Consider the following 20,535-nt stretch of genomic DNA (forward strand, 5'->3'; position numbering starts at 1 on the left):
AAAAGTATTACATTTTGGGAACTTGGTACTACAGTCAGTTGTAATAATCAGTATTCTTACATTGATGAAGCTGACATTGAGCTCCTTGGCGGTGTACCCTCGCTGCAGATTACGGCGGACATAAACGTCATAATCTCGTACAATTCTGGTTATAATGTCCGATGTAGAAATTCCTTCAGTGCGTTGGGTGGGTGCAAACATTCCTGCAGCAACAAAGGTCCTATTATTATATTTATATCCATCTAAAATATATATATTTACATTTTTTGTTTACAAAAACATACATACATACATACTACCGCCCTATCTCTCTGCTTCCTTTTACCTCTAAGCTGCTTGAACGGATTGTGTACAAACGCCTCACTAACTTCCTCTCCTCTAATTCCCTCCTTGACCCTCTACAGTCTGGTTTCAAACCCCTTCACTCTACTGAAACAGCTCTAACAAAAGTCTCCAATGACTTGCTCTCTGCCAAAGCTAAAGGTCACTACTCTATTCTAATTCTACTGGATCTCTCTGCTGCTTTCGATACTGTTGATCACCACCTTCTTCTTGACACACTTGCTTCTATAGGCATTCGAGATACAGCTCTCTCCTGGATCTCCTCATATCTGTCTAACCGTTCCTTCTCTGTCAACTTCTCAGGCAACACATCATCGCCCCTTCCACTTTCGGTTGGTGTCCCCCAAGGTTCAGTCCTTGGCCCTCTGCTGTTCTCTCTTTATACTTCCTCTCTTGGCAAACTAATCAACTCATTTGGCCTCCAGTACCATCTATATGCAGATGATACCCAAATCTACCTGTCTTCTCCTGATCTCTCTCCATCTCTCATGTCCCGGATCACCAGCTGCTTGTCTGCTATTTCTTCATGGATGTCACAACACTACCCGAAACTTAATCTTTCTAAAACTGAACTCATTATCTTCCCTCCCTCCATCTCCACTCCACTACCTGAATTCTCTATCACCATTAACAACACAACTATCTCTCCTACTAACCAGGCCCGATGCCTTGGGGTCATCCTTGACTCAAACCTCTCCTTCATCCCTCACATTCAGTCCCTCGCTAGATCCTGCCACCTGCACCTAAAAAACATCTCTCGTATCCGCCCATTCCTCACCCAAGAATCCACAAAAACTCTGGTTCATTCACTTATCATTTCCCGTCTTGACTACTGCAACACTCTTCTGGTTGGCATTCCACTGTCTCGACTCTCTCCACTACAGTCTATTCTTAATGCCGCTGCTAGGCTCATCTTCCTTGCACGTCGTTCCTCTTCTGCTTCCCCCCTCTGTGAAACCCTCCACTGGCTTCCGATTACCTTTAGAATTAAATTTAAGATCCTGGTACTGACATATAAGGCCATCCACAATACTGTTCCTCCGTACATTTCTGACCTCATTAGCAAATACTCTCCTACTCGATCCCTACGTTCCTCCCATGGACTAAGGCTCTCCTCCTCACTCATCACCTCTTCCTTTTCCCGTCTACAAGATTTCACTCGAGCTGCCCCATATCTCTGGAATCTGCTCCCAAGGAACCTTCAGAATTCACCCTCCCTCCCGACATTCAAGAAACATCTAAAAACCCACTTCTTCAGAGAAGCATACCATCTTAGCTGCTAGAACATCCTTGTCATGGATACCCCCACAATACCTCTCACCCTTTCTCTATGCCTTATGTTTATCACCCCATTCTCCCTCTAGATTGTAAGCTTGCGAGCAGGGCTCTCTCCACCAAATGTATCGGTTTGTCTTAGTCTGTCAATTCTTGTCTTGTCATATCCCTTGAATTTATGTATTGTATTAAGCGCTGCGTAAACTGTTGGCGCTATATAAATAAAAGATAATAATAATAATACATACAAACAAATAGCTTCGCTCACATAAAGGATCAACTCATGACAACATCATTTTATGGAAAAAGAATAACAAAAATGATGACAATTACCAAGCTCAAATAGGCCACGCAAAGGATTTACTGACCTAAATGAGTTTAGAGCGCCTATGAACTGATATAAGCTCACCATTAGGCCAGATGTCCCCAGTAGCAAAATTCAACTGATCCAAACTCTGAACTATGGCAGAGGTTTTTAATGGCTTATTAAAGTCAATTTTAGATTGATGGAATACCAATAGATTTACATGACAACATATCACTATGCAGAGGTCTCCAGGGGTCAGACTCACCTGCCTCTTTTATGTGCTTGTAGACATCATCACTGCCAGCAGATGAATAAGGAATATCATCATGCGCAACAAAGTCAATCTGTGTAAGGAAAGAACAATGCATTAAGAACAATGCATGGCATGATGATTATTTATAGATTGTGGGATTCAGTATATATGTGAGACAAAATCTAAAAGGCACATCACCTTACTGCTTGGGGACTAACACTTTTCAAGTAATATACTTCAATTAGTAATTGCGTATGCATTGCAAAGCCTATATAGAGATGTACTAGAAATGCATGTGATATTTATATGAGCCTGCATGGTGAGTAGCAAGCTAGGTAGAAATAAGCGTCAGACCGGGCAGCAAAAGCTATTGTAAGCAAGGAAGGATAACCTTTTGGTTAATCTATAGATTATATAGATATAGATTAACCACAGTACGTTTTGCAAGCAACACTCGTACCGATATTCAAAGAAAGATATTCCTAAAACTGGTTCTGGCTCATGGACCATCCCTGCTCCAAATACTAACTCAGGGAGGCAGCCTTGATGTGTGTGAGGTGTGGATCCGCTCTCACCCTGTGCTCGTCTAAGAATTTTGGGGAGAGTGTCCATGGTGCGTTCCTCACAACCTCATCCACATAGCGGCAGTGCTGGACCGCATCATATCGCTCTGCCTCGTTCATCACTGTGAATCCCTTCAGGTTGTGCGTTAGTTCATCACTGCAAACTGAAGACAGGATAAAATAGTTAGAGGTCAGACTTTCCCTTCAGCACAAATTATACAAAAAATCAACAGCCGCAGGCCAATTACTGTTTACTGCTATCCAATCTCAAGCTCAGGACCCGGTGTCCCAATAAAACAATTTTGCAAGCACCCATGGCGGCAAATGTAACTACCAAACGCTATTACATTTTTTAGCGTTAAACAGGACCCGTTGCCCTTCTACACTAGGGGTACACATACAATTATAGAGCACATCTGAAGAAAACCAGACCTATTAATGCACATACTCTGTGCATGAAATGAAGTAAGCATTAAATGTTAAACCAGCTATCATGGACTGCCAATGGCACAAAATATGATTCTTATTAAAGAGGGACTGTATACAACACAAATGTAAGCATCGTTAGATTTACTAAAACTACCTATAAGCTTGATATGTTTCAGCCGTCCTTGAAGGCTACAAACAAGCCACAATATATGACTATCCCAGCTTCAGCACATGCATATAATTTTTAAAAAAAATTGTTATCAGGAAAGGGTAGACAGATAACTCCCAAAGGGCCACAGACGGGTTGAGCCCCCCTGCCCCGACTGCCTGCTTCTAAGGCTGCCAGACGCAATAGCGTTCCACCAACAGGAGGGCAACTCCCAATGGCATGAATTAAAAATCTGAGTTTTCAATACATAAGTTTTGTTTCTCCGTTAACATTTCATAGGTTTATTAAGCTCGCTAATCCTCTAATGTATGACTTTGGACAGTCATTTTCTTTAATTACATGCAAAAGTTCAGAAAATTCCTTGTCCCACACTGGTCATAAACATCTGGTTTTAAGATTCCTCACACAACTGTACTTTTTAAAACTTTACCATGAAATAATTTTATATAACAGAGCTAAAGGCAGCTTCTGGGAAAAAAAAAAAAAAGGGTTAGGTTTAATTTTGTGCTTTGGATGGTACCCACGTACCATGGTCAAGGAATCAAGGATTCCAACCCCCACATCCGGTCATCATCTGGATGAGAGCTTTACTGGAAATACAAGCAAACAGTGCCCTGGAACATTTATGAGTAGGGCTTTTGTGCGTGGTATATAAGCTTGGCACAGAGAACACAAAGTTTGCAGTGTTCTTGTGCATAATTATAAATTCTGGGAAACTTGAATATTACCATCTGACTCTAGGATGGAATATGCGTTATGCTTACTACTTATCCTACCTCCTACAATCAGGTATGTGTTAGGAAAAAGGTTCTTTGCTTGCATTAAAGCCCGGGCATGTCCGGAGTGGAACAGGTCGAAGATCCCATCAGCGTAAACTCTCACTGGCCTGTCAGCTGCGGAAGAAACAAAGACAACCAAAATAAATATAGTGTGTGGTCATCAAAGTCTAGAATTTGTGCAATATCTAGATTAACTATTGTGGTGACGTAATATCTCATTTTGAATTATACATTTTGGTGTGATTTGAAAGGATTTAGGATCAGAGAAAATTTAGGGTATCTCTTTAAAATCATATTGCGGGTGTGATCCTACAATAATTAAAAGTGCCGGAATTCCGTGTATGTGACAGAATATTGGTTTTGCCTATTTTATATCATTAACATCCCTAACATAAGTCTGCTATGGTAAAAGTCTTAAAAAGTCTGAATCATCCTTTTGCAAGTTTCATATATATGTTTACCTAATCACGCAGAAGGTCACAATAATGTTCAGGATTTTGCATCCTCTAATAATGATGTTGCAGAAGTCACAAGATGCCACCATCTTTTTAAGTAAGACAAATATGCAAACTATAACAGTAATAATAATATTATCTCAAAGCTACATATACCGTACACTATTGGGAATAATTTGCATATCTGTGTATACTACGTGGGAACAAAAATGTACCCTAATTTTTTTTGGGGGAAATCTACATATGTATGATACTCAGCCATTACTCCAGCATCACAGATTGTTCTCATACACAGGTTTACATACAAACACACACACACATGCATACTTCTACATTTAGGGCCCTCCTCCCAGCTTATCTAACTGTGTAGGTTCAAGAGGAGGCTCTTCTCTTGTGGTCCAGCAGCTGGTGACAGGTCTGGTTTACTACACTCTTGCAGTCCTCACAGGCAACGTGTGAAGACTGTGAGGGATCAGGACACCAGGCGCACACACAGCGTAGCAGTCATGTTTTAAAAAGGGATGTTTTTCAACATTTTACAGTATGTTTACATGACCATTCTATGCTTCCGACTTACGTGGTGTTCCTCTCTTTGCTTCTTCCATGGTTACTCTATGATACAGCTTACTGAGGTCAATCTCCAACTCATCAGAAAAAGGTGCAGGCTGAGAAACACCCTGTAAAAAAATGGAAATGAACATGGTTTACTGGTGGTTCCTTCTCACAAAACACTTTATTTACCATATCATTAACAAGTAATCCCAAAACAGTAAACATTACTTAAAAGGGCCACTCCATCCATCATATGAACTTTAATGAACATGATAGTTCAGAAGTCCCTTTACATTTTTTAATGGCCCTCTTGCAAATGCATGAGAGATTCTTCAGAATTGATTTTAACGAAGGCGCTTTCCTTTTGTTAATTATATATTAAATATATAGACACCATTAAATGAATATAATATTGATGTACATAAATATATGTAACTAGACATAGACACGTATAACAGTCAGGTTCTCAGGTCTTGTGATTATATATATATACTATATTTAGTTTAATATATTGAGGATTATTTACAGTCTGATCTAACGTAGTCCTTTCTATATCGATTCAAAGTTAATAAATGTTTTCCTTTTCAATATCAGAGGACTATAGCTAAGAGAAAGCAATGATAATTAGCCCAGCAGTAGTTAGAAAAAAAGCAAGTTTTGTCTGTTTAGCAATGGGTAGAAGTCACTTCTGTTCCAAAGCATAAAGGAAATAGTTGCCAAAGGGTTAAAAAGTTACATTATATTTTATTTATTCAGAAACAGCTGATTTCATAGCACTATTACCACAGGGGAAAGGGAAAGTTAACAATATACAAAACTGACACTAACATTAACACATGTGGGTCACGCTGGTACAGAATAGAGCCCTGCTCTTGCAAGCTTACAATCTACTCATCCTTTATGACAGTCAACTTTAGAAAAATGAATCAATGAGTTCTATTGGAACATATGGATTTGAATCAAGTAAAAAAAAAATAAAAAAATATATTACTAAAATTACGATTTCTCTATATCCTCACAAAGTATAGTAAAGTGCTGCCACCACGTGGCTAATGCTTAGTATGTAATTAAATAAAAATACTGGATTTACAGAGGATGCTTAGATAAAATGCTACTGGCATGAATGAATACAAGTGGGGGAGCCATTTAACATGGCCTGAACAGCAATACAAAAAATGAAAAAGTAATGGTTTCTACAACTAGTGCTATTAACCTGCGTTTGGCGGGGCATTTTTGTAGGCACGGAATCCTCATCTGCTGTCCCGTTGGGTCCTGTGGCATCTTTTCTTCTCTTCCGAGAGTGCGGTTTGGGAGTGGTATGAGCCTCCATTAGTGCAATATTGTGGGAGAGTCTTGGGGAAGACTGGAAACACAAACACATTATCAGAAAGGAATCTGCAAGACCTGGTGATAACTCGTTAAACAGGAATGTTCACATATTATTTTGGAACCCTTTTATTGAGAATCTTGTGGTATAAACATGCATAAGAACGCATACTTGAATTAACTATCTGTCTTGATACAATGTTTTTTAATAAAGACGGAACGATAGACAATCATGTAACCCAAATGAATGTATGTTTACTTAGCAGCAGTGTGCTAACCATATATTAGCAGCCATGACAACTTGCACCAACAAGCTACAAATAACTAGGTGGCTCTATATTATATATATATATAAAAAAGACACTTAGCTACCCCAGTACAGCGTCCTAAGCACTCCAAGTGAATGGTTTTGTATAGTCAAGCTGAATTCAATGTGATGAAACAGTGAAAGAGACAGGAATAAAACAAGGAGGTACATATTTAAGTAGGTGACGACAATAACACTGATAATCTTGTTATCATGGCACCTGTCAGTGGATAAGATTTTGATATTAGTCAGCAAGTTAACAATTCATTCTCAATGTTGATGTGTTAGAAGCTGGGAAAATGGGCGATGTAAGGATTAGAGCGACTTTGACAAGGGAGAAATTGTGATGGCTAGATGACCGGGTCAGAGCATCTCCAAAACTGCAGCTCTTGTTGGGTGTTCCCGGTCAACAGTGGTCCAAAGAAGGAAAAGCAGTGAACCAGCGATAAGGTCATGGGCAGCCAAGGCTCATTGATGCGCATGGTGGGTGAAGGCTGGCCATTGTGGTTAAAATCCAACAGACGAGCTACTGTAGCTCAAATTGCTGAAGTTAATGCTGGTTCTGATAGAAAGGTATCAGAACACACAGTTCATCACAGTTTGTTGCGTATGGGGCTGCGTAGCCACAGGCAGGTCAGGGTGTCCATGCTGACCCCTGTCCACTGCTAAAAGAACCTACAATGGGCACGTGAGTATAAGAACTGGACCACAGAGCAATGTTGTCTTTTACATCACATAGATGGCCGGGTGCATGTGCATTCCCCATCTGGAGAACACATGGAGAGCACCATGGCCCCACCTCACAACTTAAAGGACTTAAATGATCTGCTGCTTACATCTTGGTGCCAGATACCACAACACACCTTCAGAGGTGTAGTGGAGTCCATGCCTCGATGGGTCAGGGTTGTTTTGGCAGCAAAAGGGGGACCTACACAATATTAGGCACAACCTAATGCACAACCAGGTTTTTGACCACTTTGAATTTTTTAGTTCTCAAATGAGCTGCATCTCAACATGCCTGATGCTTTTAAAATGTATCCAGGTATTAGTATACCTTGCTGGTGTGAATTTAGCTATCTTCAAATGCTTGATCAAGACATAATCTGTGTATCTGTACATGTTAACATACATAGAAATACGTGAATGTCACTGAAACGAGTTGCCCTCTCTTCAGTAATTTAAGAGCAATTACATCCAGGGCATTAAAAGAGAAAACCTCCAGATCCATATAGCAAGAAAAATGGTAGAACTGCTAACTGACAGCAGCTTAAAAATATGCAAAAAAATACAGAATTAACCAAAGTACATCAATGTAACAATGTATGAAGAAGTGAAAATATTTTTCAAATGTTTCAATTAATCCAATAAAAACCAATCCCAAAATAATAACACACATTTGTACACTTTTACCTATTTGCTTGATTATAAGACCCAAAATCTGAATATTAAAAAAAAAAAAAAAAAGAAAGAGCCGGAATATAAGACGACCCTATAGGAAATAAGCTTTACTAGTAAATATGAATTCATGTAAAATATTTTTCATATTTAATAAAAGCTATGATTGAGACATTTTTTTTTCTTTGTTTTTATTTGCCAACCTTCCCCCCCAGTTATACACATCTGCCCCCAGGCTTGCCACTCTGCCTCTCTGATATGCCTTATACCCTCCTATATGCCACTCTGCCTCCAGAAATGCCTTATACTCCCTTTATGCCACTCTGCCTCCAGAAATGCTTTATACCCCTATATGCCACTCCGGCATATAGGAGTTAAAAGACATATCATGGGACAGAGTGGCATAGAAGGGGGGTATAAGGCATTTCTGAAGGCAGAGTGGCATACAGGGGGTTAAAAGGCATATCATTGGGGCCCTCTGCCTCCAGAAAAGCCTTATGCCACCCATACAACCCCCCCCCCGACTAACCAGTGCTTCCGACTCCCTGGTGTCGGCAGCGGGTGGCGGTCATGTGACGCCGGTGCTGCGTCATAGGAGCGATGGCGGAAGTACAAGCAGTAGTGGGGGTTGTCTGCGTTCATCAAGCGGACTTTCGCCGGCTGGCAAACAAGAGAATTCCCCGCAGCGCTGCAGGGAATTCACCTCTCTGGCAGCCGGGGAAGGTATGCACGATGTGCATAGACAACCTCCGCTGCTGCCGGCACTTTCGCCGGCGCTCGGTGATAGACACCCGGTGTAAGTGCCGGCATCAGCTGAGGTTACCAGACAGGAGGATCCATGTCCCCTGCAGCGCTGCGAGGGATCTGGATCTTTGTCTCATAGTCAGACCTCATTTTAGATCTGATTAGAAGATGACCTCTATTTTAAGACGAGGGGTATTTTTCAGAGCATTTGCTCTGAAAAAACCTTGTCTTATAAATCAAGCAAATACAGTAATTACAGTAGGCAAGAAAGGGTGCAAAGCCCATCTGTTATAGGAGCTGATTTCACACACTCTGACCTCGAAGAGATGACAACACAGGGTAGGGCAGACTGCAGACGTGACTCAGAGTTCACCTTTAAAAATAACGCCACCTAAATGTCAAGTGAAGTAAAACTCAGTTTCTAAATGTATTTGTGTGTATTGATATATATATATATATACACACACACACACACACACAATATTAAACCTTGTGCATTCTAAGCAGACATTTGCAAAAAGTACCCAGTATAACTGCATCAATACAGAAAAATGGGACCCCAATAAAATCATGTCAATAAATTCATGGAAGCAGTAATATCAACAGTACTAAGGATCACCAACAGCACCCAGAAACAGATAACGCACCAGTACAAAAGGTAACATATTGAAATGTGAAATAACACGAACTAACCTCTCCCAAAAAAAAATAATATTATATATATATATATATATATATATATATATATAATATTATTTTTTTATATATAGTAAAGCATAGTTTTATTTTACTGTCCCAAACCAACCGATATGGTCTTTGGCATTATCACTTTTAGTTCATCAAAGGAGCTTCCTCCACTTCCCTTAATGACGCGTCAGGACATTTTGAGGCTATGCCTGCCCCATCTACTGGATCCTCGCCCCCATCCTCCTCCTTTGTTCCAATAAGACCTAGCCAGTTTAGATTGGTGCTGCTAGGGAAGAAAGCATTGATGGCATTTGAATGCATGCCCCTAATGCCTAGTCATCCAGCATTGCCGGTGCCTGCTACTATATGAAACAGGCCATGCTTCTCAGTAGAAGACTACTCATTTAGCAGACAGTCAGGGATCAGAGAAGCAAACTCAGCTTGATTTTCCGATCTGAGACAACATCCTGGCATTACCGGCCCTTTAATATAAATATTAGGAATTATTTTTGTGTTGAGGAAGAGACGTATTATAAAAAGGTCCACTTCGGGAAGAAACATGATAAGAGCTTTCCAATCCAGTCTTATCTGCTGCCAAGTTCTTAAGTTCTATGTAAACACAACATAGGCAAAATATTATTTACCAAATGTTACAACATTGCTACTTTCCTCCGGATTTCAGAATACTGAGCCAACATAGAAAGTTCAAAGTATACTTAACGTTGTTCCACTTTAATATACATTGAAAATACATTGGACCACAAGCGTATCTCTCGGCTTTGTAAAGAAACTATTTCCTAAGCACTGTATCAATGAGTAATTTTCCATTAGAGCTGAAGCCAGCAGCTAAATGTCATAGTGCAAGACGACAGCTCACACTTACATTGGGCAAGATGTACAACTATGTGCATTAGACACCCCAGCAGTTTTATTTACAACCGAAACCTTTTGGGAAAATTGCTCTGATAATAATTGAGAAGTAAAAATAAATCATTTTGAATTTTACTTGCATACGTTGGTGCTATTGACATGTCCTATATTAAAATAAAGACTGGAAGAAACCCAAAATATCCCTTTACATTTGGAAATGAAAGCTTTGCAGCTGTTTACACACAGGATTAAAAATGAAAAGTGGTTTTATTTTTCTTATGTATAGGAACACTCCAGCCATCATATGCACTTTTGCCACATACCTATATCTATCGTTGCCCGCCTATATTTTAAAATAGTTTCTTACTTTTATAATCATAATATTAATAATAATAAACTAAAAGAACACACTATAGGAAGTTTTAACAAATGGTTAATTATGTTGAAAGTCCTGAAGGTGATAGAGGCCCAGGCTTTACTTAGAAGAACTAAGGCAGCAGTCAGAAAAGGTTCTCAGAATAACACGGCTCAAGGACACAAATAGTAAATGGTACTTTCCTTCTTCTACTTGGACTTTAAAAGTTGCTTGCACTTTTTCATGTTAAATGTGGACCATTTTCCCCATCTGTGAGCTTTTATATCCCACATACTGTCGCTCAGCACTTTATAGGTGCTGATCAGCAAAATGTATGGATCCTAGGGGGGAAATGGCGGATACGGTCACCTTACCTTCTCCCCATGCTGAATGCAGGAACCTAGTTTGTCAATTCATGCTCTGCCCCATCAATACTGAATACAAAAGGAAACCATTCAACTGGAAGACCCACGAGGAACCATCGCCATATCTCAATATGGTTCAACTGCAGACAGGCACTCATTAGATCAGGCATGTAAAATGGCATAATGGGATGCCTTAAAGGGCAACTAAATGGGATGACTTAAAGGGCAACTGCCATCTGCAAAATAATTTCCTGTCCTTATGTTACCTCCCCTTCTCTTCGCTACCCTTACAAATAATGTTACAATAAACAGAAGGAAGAAAAATCAAAAGAGAATAAGAAATAAGCTAATGGTAGGGATAATCATGCAAAGCCTAAACAGATGATGATATTTCTTATTTTTATGCATAAATACAATTTAGTACATGACACATTGGCACATCCACTTTAAAATTCTGGTTGTTTGATTAAAAGCAATCTAATAACTGTCTTGAAGAGTTTAACATTTTTAATTTAACAGGAAAAGAAAACGTATGAAAGGGTACATCAATGGTTAATCGGGCGGAAATTTTGCACAATTAGGGGGAAAGAATACAGGCAGATAGTGAGACAGTGTATGTAATGGTGAACAAGTCTATAGAGTACTGAGGATTACCATGGCTGTCCAGCAAATGGGTCAAAAAGAAAAGAAGCTAAGTGCATTAACCGAGGAATACAGTGATTAAGTCTAAAGATCTGCTTCTCCTGTCTTACCAGCTCATAGCTTAGGACACAATCTATATTTAACCAGGTCTAATAATTAAGGTTACCAAGTTTCATTGAACTGCAGAAAGCAGACACTCAGCTACAAACAGATCCCTTGCCCTTTAGCGTTGAAGAAATGTTTAAACTGCAATAAAACAATCTACTCTAACGTAGACAAAATCTAATTAAAGGGAGTACATTTGGCAATGCTCCTGAATCCGATCCATGCCATTACCAAACGATACAGGGTTACTCTCCTCCAAATACTGAGTCATGGGCACAGTTTCTCAACATAGAAGAAATGCAATCCGTCATAGGGCAAAACATCTCAACCCATAACAGCAGCGTCCACCGATATTAATCTATGTAAATCAACATGCACCTTTGGATTACATGTCTACTTACCAAAATTGTTTTCATCATACACATATATAAACTATGTAACATATATAGACTGTAAGCTCTTTGAGCAAGGCCCTCCTCATGTTGTTTCTGTAAATCAGATAGTTATGTTATATACTACTCATGTCCTGTCTACTCATTGTACAGCGCTACGGAATATAATGGCACAATGTAAAGCAATAATAATATATATATTTATATAGCGCCAACAATGTATGCAGCACGTCTTAAAATACACACATTCAAGGGATATGACAAAACTAGAACTGACAGACTAGGACAAAGCGACCCGTTAGGTACAGATAGCCCCTTGTCCACGCTTACAATATGAAAGTGGGTTAATACGCGAGGCACAGACCTGTACTGTTCTCCTAGTAAAGAATGCTGCGAAATCCATTCTCCCGGCAGGCTGACTCCAGCTTATATGAGACTTGTATGTGATTTAAAATAAGTGCACTTTGATCAGTCAGCTCTACAGCTACAGTGTCTGCCGCAGGTCCAAAGACCAGGACAGTAGTGAATACAGCAGTATGATCAATGATACAGATACAGCAGCCCGATCTGCTTGATGCTACATCAGGAACAGTTTCCTTACAGAATAACACATTTGGGATTTATGTCCCCTTATTAATCACATAGTTCATGTATTTCTATCAGTGCCTGATCATACTATGATACGTTTGCAGGTTAGGGGTGAGTAGCTGTAGATAGGACAGTGCTGATCTAGCTCTGCTTACAGCATACAAACTTAGTATCAACGCCCTTTATCTCAGGTACGCAAGTAATCTTCACCTGACAATCCAAAGGGCGATTGGGCTTTGTTCGAATGCCACCATATCATAGTGGCTAAAGGTACGCATACACATCACCGATACGATTGCAAGCTCACTAGTCATTGATCCCTGGCACTCAATTCTCTTACATTGCCCACTTTTATGATCGTATTAAAACGAGACGATCTAGAAAGATAATAAGACAAATTATAAGACATACGATGCGCAGATGTCTAGCGGGTGTTCCACTATAATCTCGGACACTCACCTCTCGGAGTCTTCGTGTCCAGTTTCGGGGCGGGGCTGCTTAGTGTTACGGCGTGTGACAGCTCCTTCCGGAAGTACAGCTCATGACCGGCGAAGGCGTCTGTGCAGTTTCTTAACAGCCCGCGGGAAACCATAAGAGAAAACGCGAGAGTTCCGCCTGTAGTTCGTTCGCATCGGGTCATCGTAGCACCACAGCTGTTATTGGGCTTTATTTTATGTGTTTTAGAAACTTGTTATACATAATGTATTTTCATTGTAAAAATAAACTTACCTTGGAAATCCAAGCGGGGGATACAATTATTTTAAGTAAATAAGCATTTACTTCTTTCTTCCTTTTTAAAAACCATTAGTAGTAACGAAATAGCATGTACAAAGGCATGATAATAAATGAGGTGCTTAATGGACAGTGTGTATTAAGGGCTAAAAACTGGATAGTTGTGATGTTGCAAGCTGCACCGCGTATTTGCCTTGTACAGTCCTTAATATGGCACCAATGGTGCAGATTGGAGTGAAGCGATTGAGTTGGCATATGATGAAGGGCGTGAGTTCGCAGGTTTGCTTGGTATTTATGGAACACTTGAACATTTCCAGGATACAATGGAGTTGGTTGTAGAACATTCCATTGAGTGGGTGCAGAAGGAGGTAAGAAGACTTGATGAACATCTGTTGTACTTAGCAAGAGCATATATGGTTATCACCCACATTAAGATTTCATACCTCCCAATATTTCAAAATGTGAAAGAGGGAGACTTTTTTTTTTTTTTTTTAATCTCACGGTACTCACCGATACAAGCGATTGCACTTTACAATGTCGCGCTTGCATCGCCACTTAAAACACACTTTGTTTTTGTCAGCACTGTCATGCATATTAAAAATAACCAACACATTGAATTGAATTCCCATGAGGCTCAGCCAGACATACTACTTCCAAGATGCTGGCTGAGCATCATGGCAAGTGCAGCAACAGTAAAGCTGCAGATGCTAGCTGTGAACTAAAATTCCCATGATTCTCAGCCAGCCAGGTGTCCAGGTAATGCTGGCTGAGCATCATTGGAAGAGTAGTCCACGGCAGCAGATATTTTTTTAAATTAAAAAAGGCTAATGTTAGCCTCCCTCTCAGGACCCTTACACACTACCTTTACACACACCTGCCCATAAACACACATATACACATACACTGCCTTTACACACACACATACACTGCCCTTACACACACACACACACATATACACGTACACTGCCCTTACACACATACATATACACGTACACTGCCCTTACACACACATATACATATATACACACACACATATACATATACACTGCCCTTACACACACACACATAGATATACATTGCCCTTACACACATATACATGTACACTGCCCTTACACACACATATACATGTACACTGCCCTTACATACACACATACATATACACTGTGTCTTTTCACCATAAACATTCCTCAACTATTAGAGCAGTACAAAATGTACACAATCGTAAAAGCTCTAATTTGGCGCGTTATGTTAAACGTGTTTTCAACCTTTATATTCTATGTTATTATTAAACTACCTTTTTTGTCTTTCAAGATTAAGGGATGTATTTGGTCAAATTAACTCATATAACATAAGAATTTCAAATTATATCCTATAAGTTTTTGCTTGAAATATGCTTCTGTCCTAACACTGTGCTTCGTCAATTGCAGATAAACATGCAACAATATAAGGTGGTTTATTTAAAAACCACGCAACAGATGCAAAACTAAAATATAACAATGAAAATATCACACAAAGTAACACAATGAAATAGAGAACACGTGTAATAGATAAATATTTATTTAATTACTTGTTACTGTTTAAAAATGTTTATGTACATAAATATTTTGTATGATTCCTATTTATAAACATTGAGCTTGTAATACAAAGATAGCACTTTCCCCTTTAAATTAATAATAGAAACAGCCGAATGCAGCCACAACACAGAACAAATAGTCCTATAAGATAAAAAAAAATACAGTTAGTAAAAAATTACAACTCATCCCAAGATTTGTTTTAACGACAAACATTTAACAGGCTAGAACTTTATCATATAAAAACATGCTCCAAACACCTTCAGTAACAAATGATATGAAGGTGGAGACTGAACAATGCAAAGTACTGTATAGTTAAATCATATAAAAAGAGTAATTCAGACTAAAGTCACCCTTAATTTGTATATCTTTTGGTCATGATGAAGAATCACAGCTTGCTGTGCCTTAACCTATTTGTATATCATGCATAAAGACCCATCCAGCAGATGTTAAATGAAAGTATAAGCCAACAGAAAACAATGTAATTGTTGAGCTTGAACCCAAAGAGGAAATCAACATTTGACCTAATCTGTTAGAGGATATTTAATTTCACATCAAGACTACATTTTAAACAATATTTCTGAACACATACATTGATTAAAAAAAAACAAAAGGCACAGTAGTATGTTATGGTTTTCATAAATACGTGTGATGATGCTTAAAAGTGAATTGTAATAGGAGCATTTTATCCTCTAGTTTAATCTCCAAAATATTTTCCCCTACACACACACACACCACTGTGGCTATACCATGGTGGTTTTAATATCTAGCCTGCGGATGTACTGCTAATATGGGTTTGAGAACACATTGTCTTTTTTGGAACCATCTAATACGTTAGCTGCATTAAATACTTTATTCTTACATTTGTGAAGACATATTCTGCAAAGCTGTCAGTGTCGGCATCCCAGAAACACCGGGCAGCCATTCTGAGGGGACAAAAAGATATTACTTATACCTTTTCACATTATTGGCAGGACGAAAAAATTAAATAAAAGCAAAAACTTTTTACATTTTAACATTTAACACTTCTATAAAAGAATGCTGTCCATCCATTAGAAAACATGTGCAGTTCAGTAAAAGTAGTATCTAATCAACGTGAGGCCTGAACATGTTTCATATTACAAACAGCAAGGTTTAAGCCTCCGCACATACTGATGCATATAACGTTTTCTCTTGTGTTGTACAATAAGATCCCATAGTACTTGAATATTAAACAGATAACTTAAAAATTTCCGATTGTAAATTTACTGTATACTTGCAACACTGGGCTTCATTCACTAAAGGTACAGTTGTCAGGAGAGCTGTGCTTTTTAACTCACTCACTATTCATTATGAAGAACTTGTCGGTTTCTCCAGGAAGAAGGGTTGAGCTGGCCTTGTACAACACATAACTTAATGTGTGAGGAGACCAAGAAATCTCACTGATTTAATTATACATTATACAGGGCTAGCCAAGTTCTTCCCGGACCGGAAGCTCACTTGAACATGCTTAAGCACAACTTTCCCTTAATGAATAAACCACACCATGTTCTAAAGTAGAACTCTGCATATCACGATGCCCCTGATTTTGTAGACCAACATAGATAAGAGATAACATTTGAATGTTTGCATTTGCATACTTCTCATACTCATGCACATTAAGGTGTTTGCTGTAAGTAATTTCAGAAAATGTTCTAAAGTTGTCCATTATGTGCCTAGGACCCATGTATAACTCATGTTTCATGCCTCTTTGATTGTACTCGATTTATTTGGTTAAACTCATGGGCAGATGAGTATTTTCTGCTCAGGGTATCTTCTTTTTTTTACATTTTAAAACTCTTCATTTAAATTTTTGTGGGTATCAACTATCTTAATTAAAATAGAGTTTTAAATAGATCATAACTTAATTCACATTGTCATGATGTAGCATAATCCTGAACTGATCACTGTGTCAACTCTTCCCAGAAGGAATTCGAAACAGAAATATATCCTAAAACAATGATGTAGGAACCATCTGCAAAGAACATAAAAGCACATACAGTCCAGGTAATGTCATGGTAGTAATAATAGTAGTAATAATAGGTTTGATTTGGAAGGGTGGGTGGGGAATAATTTTCTCAAGCATATGCACTGCTAAAAATAGTAGGATGATAAAATATAAAGAACAGCATCCATTTACAACACAGATCATCGCAACAAATCTGTTAGTGCTACTTACTTCACTCCTTCACCTCTTTGTTCACCAATCACAGCTTGCACCACCATTTTGTACCTATCGAATCCCATTCCTGATGATTAACATAAGAAAAAGCAAAAAATTCAGGCCAATCCACTAAAATAATAAATCATTGTAATTGGTTTGGTGAACTGCATTGGAAAAGGAAAGTTAGAGAAATATTTACCTTTTGAAGGTTAATTACAAAGTTAAGTGGCACACATGTTCTGGGGGCTGCTTGGTGTCATGTCAGGCAGTACTGCCAGATGTCTGTGCAAACACTTACATCTATGCATACCCAGTGAGGACTTCACGTAGGGCTGGCTTCAGGGTTGAACCCAGCAGTGCCTTGTTGTGCAGCCTGCTCGGCAGGCTATAGTGACATGCATAGAAAACAGAGATTAAGCAACACTGGGGTTTACCATGATACATTTTTACCTTTAAGTTTATCCTTTATAGTCTCTGACAAAAAACGCGTCAACTGTGGAACCTCTTCAGCTACGTATTGCTTGTTGGCGAGTTCTTCTTTCAATACTGATTTGATACATTCTTTTACTGTTGCTGCTCTAAATCTGTCAGGAAAATCAAAAAAACATATTTTAGTTTGCTAATTTAATGTAAGTATAACGTTCTTGAGAAAGGCTCATTGAGAGTCGAAAGGTTGGACCTTCACCAAGTTAATACATTTTATAAAAAGAAGACACGCTGAGTGCATCAACTTTATTTGCTGTATATACTTTTTGGATTGTTAGCACCAGGGCATATTACAACTGCTTCCAGTCAAGTGAGTGCGTTACATTCCATATCTTATATATATATATATATATATATATATATATATATATATATATACACACACACACACACACATATATACAGTATATGTAATACATAGATTAACTCACTTTAAAGGCTCACTTTATGGAGCCTCTTTTACCTTTACTGATACACAGACAGGCTGGTGAAGTAAGTCAAAAGCAATGGTCCAGGTTTTTCTTTAATCTCCCTATTCATATAGATTGCGGTGATTACTAAATGATGCATCATTAGAACTGAGTTGGGAACCACTGATCTAAATGAGAGTAACTTGGCACACTAAACTAAAAAGAATAAAATAGCATGTACAAACACACTGAATTTATTTTCTTAGAGGAACCTCTATACTATTCAACTTCAAGTAATGAAGTTGAGCTAAAAGCTTCTACAATGAAATTGACCATAAGATCACCTGCACTAGTATTGAAATGTATCAGAAATGTGTTATTCGAGGAGTGGGTGATTGTGTGCAGGGGAAATATACTCCTATCACTCACATCAGGAATACTGTGCCAGTCTGGTACCACTGAACTGGCATCTGACCTAGTCATTGTCTACCACGTTAAGTTGTTCCCAAAAAGAACCCCAGGCAAAATAGCTATTGTGTTGTATAACTCTCAGCATGATAGGAGTCATAGTACTCTGACAACAGCTGCACGGCCAGGTGCTTCCCATCGCTAACCTGTACAGCAAGAACATTCATTCATAAACTCATGCAGCCGGTACCATATACATTATTATACACACTAGTGTTTCACTGACTTGTGTTGGAAGTTGGGCCGGATGACGTACGAATTCTCTCCATTTTCCATGTCTCCCATAGCTGCCTCGGCAATCAGACTACAGTATAGCCGCTTGCCTGTAACCACAGTAACCACAACTCACTCGTCACTTCCGCTAGCAAAGAAAAAACAAATCAACTTCCGGTTCCTTGCTCTGTGGAGGTCTCGTGATGCTTTGTGTGTTTCGGTAATTTTCGTGAAATTTAGAAGGGGTTCAGACAAACGTAAAGTTGAAAATCTGTGTAAAGTTTGAGTTTCAAATGTGAAAGATGAATGAATTTGTACTTTGTACTCGTTTACCCAGTGTGACTCTTTGTGTATTGTTAAAGGTTTGGGCGCTTCATCATTGGTTGTTATGTACACAAATGATTAAAAAGTAGACTCTCCTCCACATCAACATCATTTTCCAGCCATCAGGGCCTTTCTGTTGGTTGCTGTGGTGAAAATGTCACTTTTCCATGTTTGCATTAGAATCACTTTTTATAAGGGTGACAGACTGCATTCAAGGAACATTTACCCCTGATATTATTTAAGTCTTCATGGACGTACACTCATTATACTCATGGATAGTATATGACAAATAGAGGCAGTTAAATGCACCTTAGACCAGGGCAGCACATTTGATCCGATTCAAAAGAGTATATTATTAAATTACTTAATCCAACATTAAGTAACATCCAAGCTGTATATCCAAAATATGGGCACAGACATGAGGTCGAAGGTTGCTCTCCCCTACACCTGCATCTTCATGAAAAAAATTGCGGTTGCCCCTGAAACAGCCAGCCTGTGTCACCTCTGCCCCTGAAACAGCCTGTCTGTGCCACCTCTGCCCCTGAAACAGCCGGCCTGTGCCACCTCTGCCCCTGAAACAGCCGACCTGTGCCACCTCTGCCCCTGAAACAGCCGACCTGTGCCACCTCTGCCTCTGAAACAGCCTGCCTGTGCCACCTCTGCCCCTGAAACAGCCTGCCTGTGCCACCTCTGCCCGTGAAGCAGCCTGCCTGTGCCACCTCTGCCCTTGAAACAGCCGGCCTGTGCTGCCTCTGAAACAGCCTACCTGCGCCACCTCTGCCCCTGAAACAGCCTGCCTGTGCCACCTCTGCCCCTGAAACAGCCTGCCTGTGCCACCTCTGCCCATGAAACAGCTGGCCTGTGCCACCTCTGCCTCTGAAACAGCCTGCCTGTGCCACCTCTGCCCCTGAAACAGCCTGTCTATGCCACCTCTGCCCCTTTAACAGCCTGCCTGTGCTATCTCTGCCCCTTTAACAGCCTGCCTGTGCTATCTCTGCCCCTGAAACAGCCTGCCTGTGCTGACTCTGCCCCTTGAGGGTACACTAAACATGGAAAAGGAAAATCATGGGTGGACAGATACTCAAAAAATGGCTCTGGTCACTTACGGGAGGAAATAATTCAAATGAACTTTTGTCTTGTTCATATTTAGTGCTAGAAAGGCTTGCCATGTGATTATATATATCATTATATCATATTGTTTTGTGAGTAAGTCTTTAGGGAAGAGGAAAAGTGACAAATTAACTTAGAC

The 20,535-nt window shown here is 39.4% G+C and overlaps 2 protein-coding genes across 3 annotated transcripts in view; both read right to left on the bottom strand.

The window, feature by feature from the left end:
• The window catches only part of PCYT1A (phosphate cytidylyltransferase 1A, choline), an 18,209-nt gene extending 4,730 nt beyond the window's left edge, over positions 1-13,479 (bottom strand). Inside the window, exons 1-7 of one of the 2 annotated variants that reach the window (XM_053459189.1) lie at positions 13,360-13,479; positions 6,338-6,487; positions 5,150-5,249; positions 4,115-4,231; positions 2,753-2,904; positions 2,190-2,268; positions 61-203 (exon numbers count right to left, since the gene is read on the bottom strand). In XM_053459189.1, the coding sequence (XP_053315164.1) occupies positions 61-203; positions 2,190-2,268; positions 2,753-2,904; positions 4,115-4,231; positions 5,150-5,249; positions 6,338-6,454 (708 nt within the window). In that variant the 5' untranslated portion in view covers positions 6,455-6,487; positions 13,360-13,479. Of the gene's footprint in view, positions 1-60; positions 204-2,189; positions 2,269-2,752; positions 2,905-4,114; positions 4,232-5,149; positions 5,250-6,337; positions 6,488-12,676; positions 12,824-13,359 lie in introns of those variants that run through there. The other variant, XM_053459188.1, reaches the window with a different exon arrangement.
• A 1,687-nt stretch (positions 13,480-15,166) lies between these two features.
• Positions 15,167-19,086, bottom strand: DYNLT2B (dynein light chain Tctex-type 2B). Its single transcript, XM_053459761.1, has 5 exons — positions 18,976-19,086; positions 17,836-17,969; positions 17,401-17,470; positions 16,066-16,129; positions 15,167-15,347 (listed from the first exon to the last, which is right to left on the bottom strand). Exons 1-5 carry the CDS (start codon positions 19,032-19,034, stop codon positions 15,300-15,302), a joined length of 375 nt encoding a protein of 124 aa, XP_053315736.1. The 5' UTR covers positions 19,035-19,086; the 3' UTR covers positions 15,167-15,299.
• Positions 19,087-20,535: the final 1,449 nt, after the last annotated feature.

Source organism: Spea bombifrons, chromosome 3, assembly GCF_027358695.1.
Source record: "Spea bombifrons isolate aSpeBom1 chromosome 3, aSpeBom1.2.pri, whole genome shotgun sequence".
Classification (NCBI taxonomy): Eukaryota; Metazoa; Chordata; class Amphibia; order Anura; family Pelobatidae; genus Spea; species Spea bombifrons.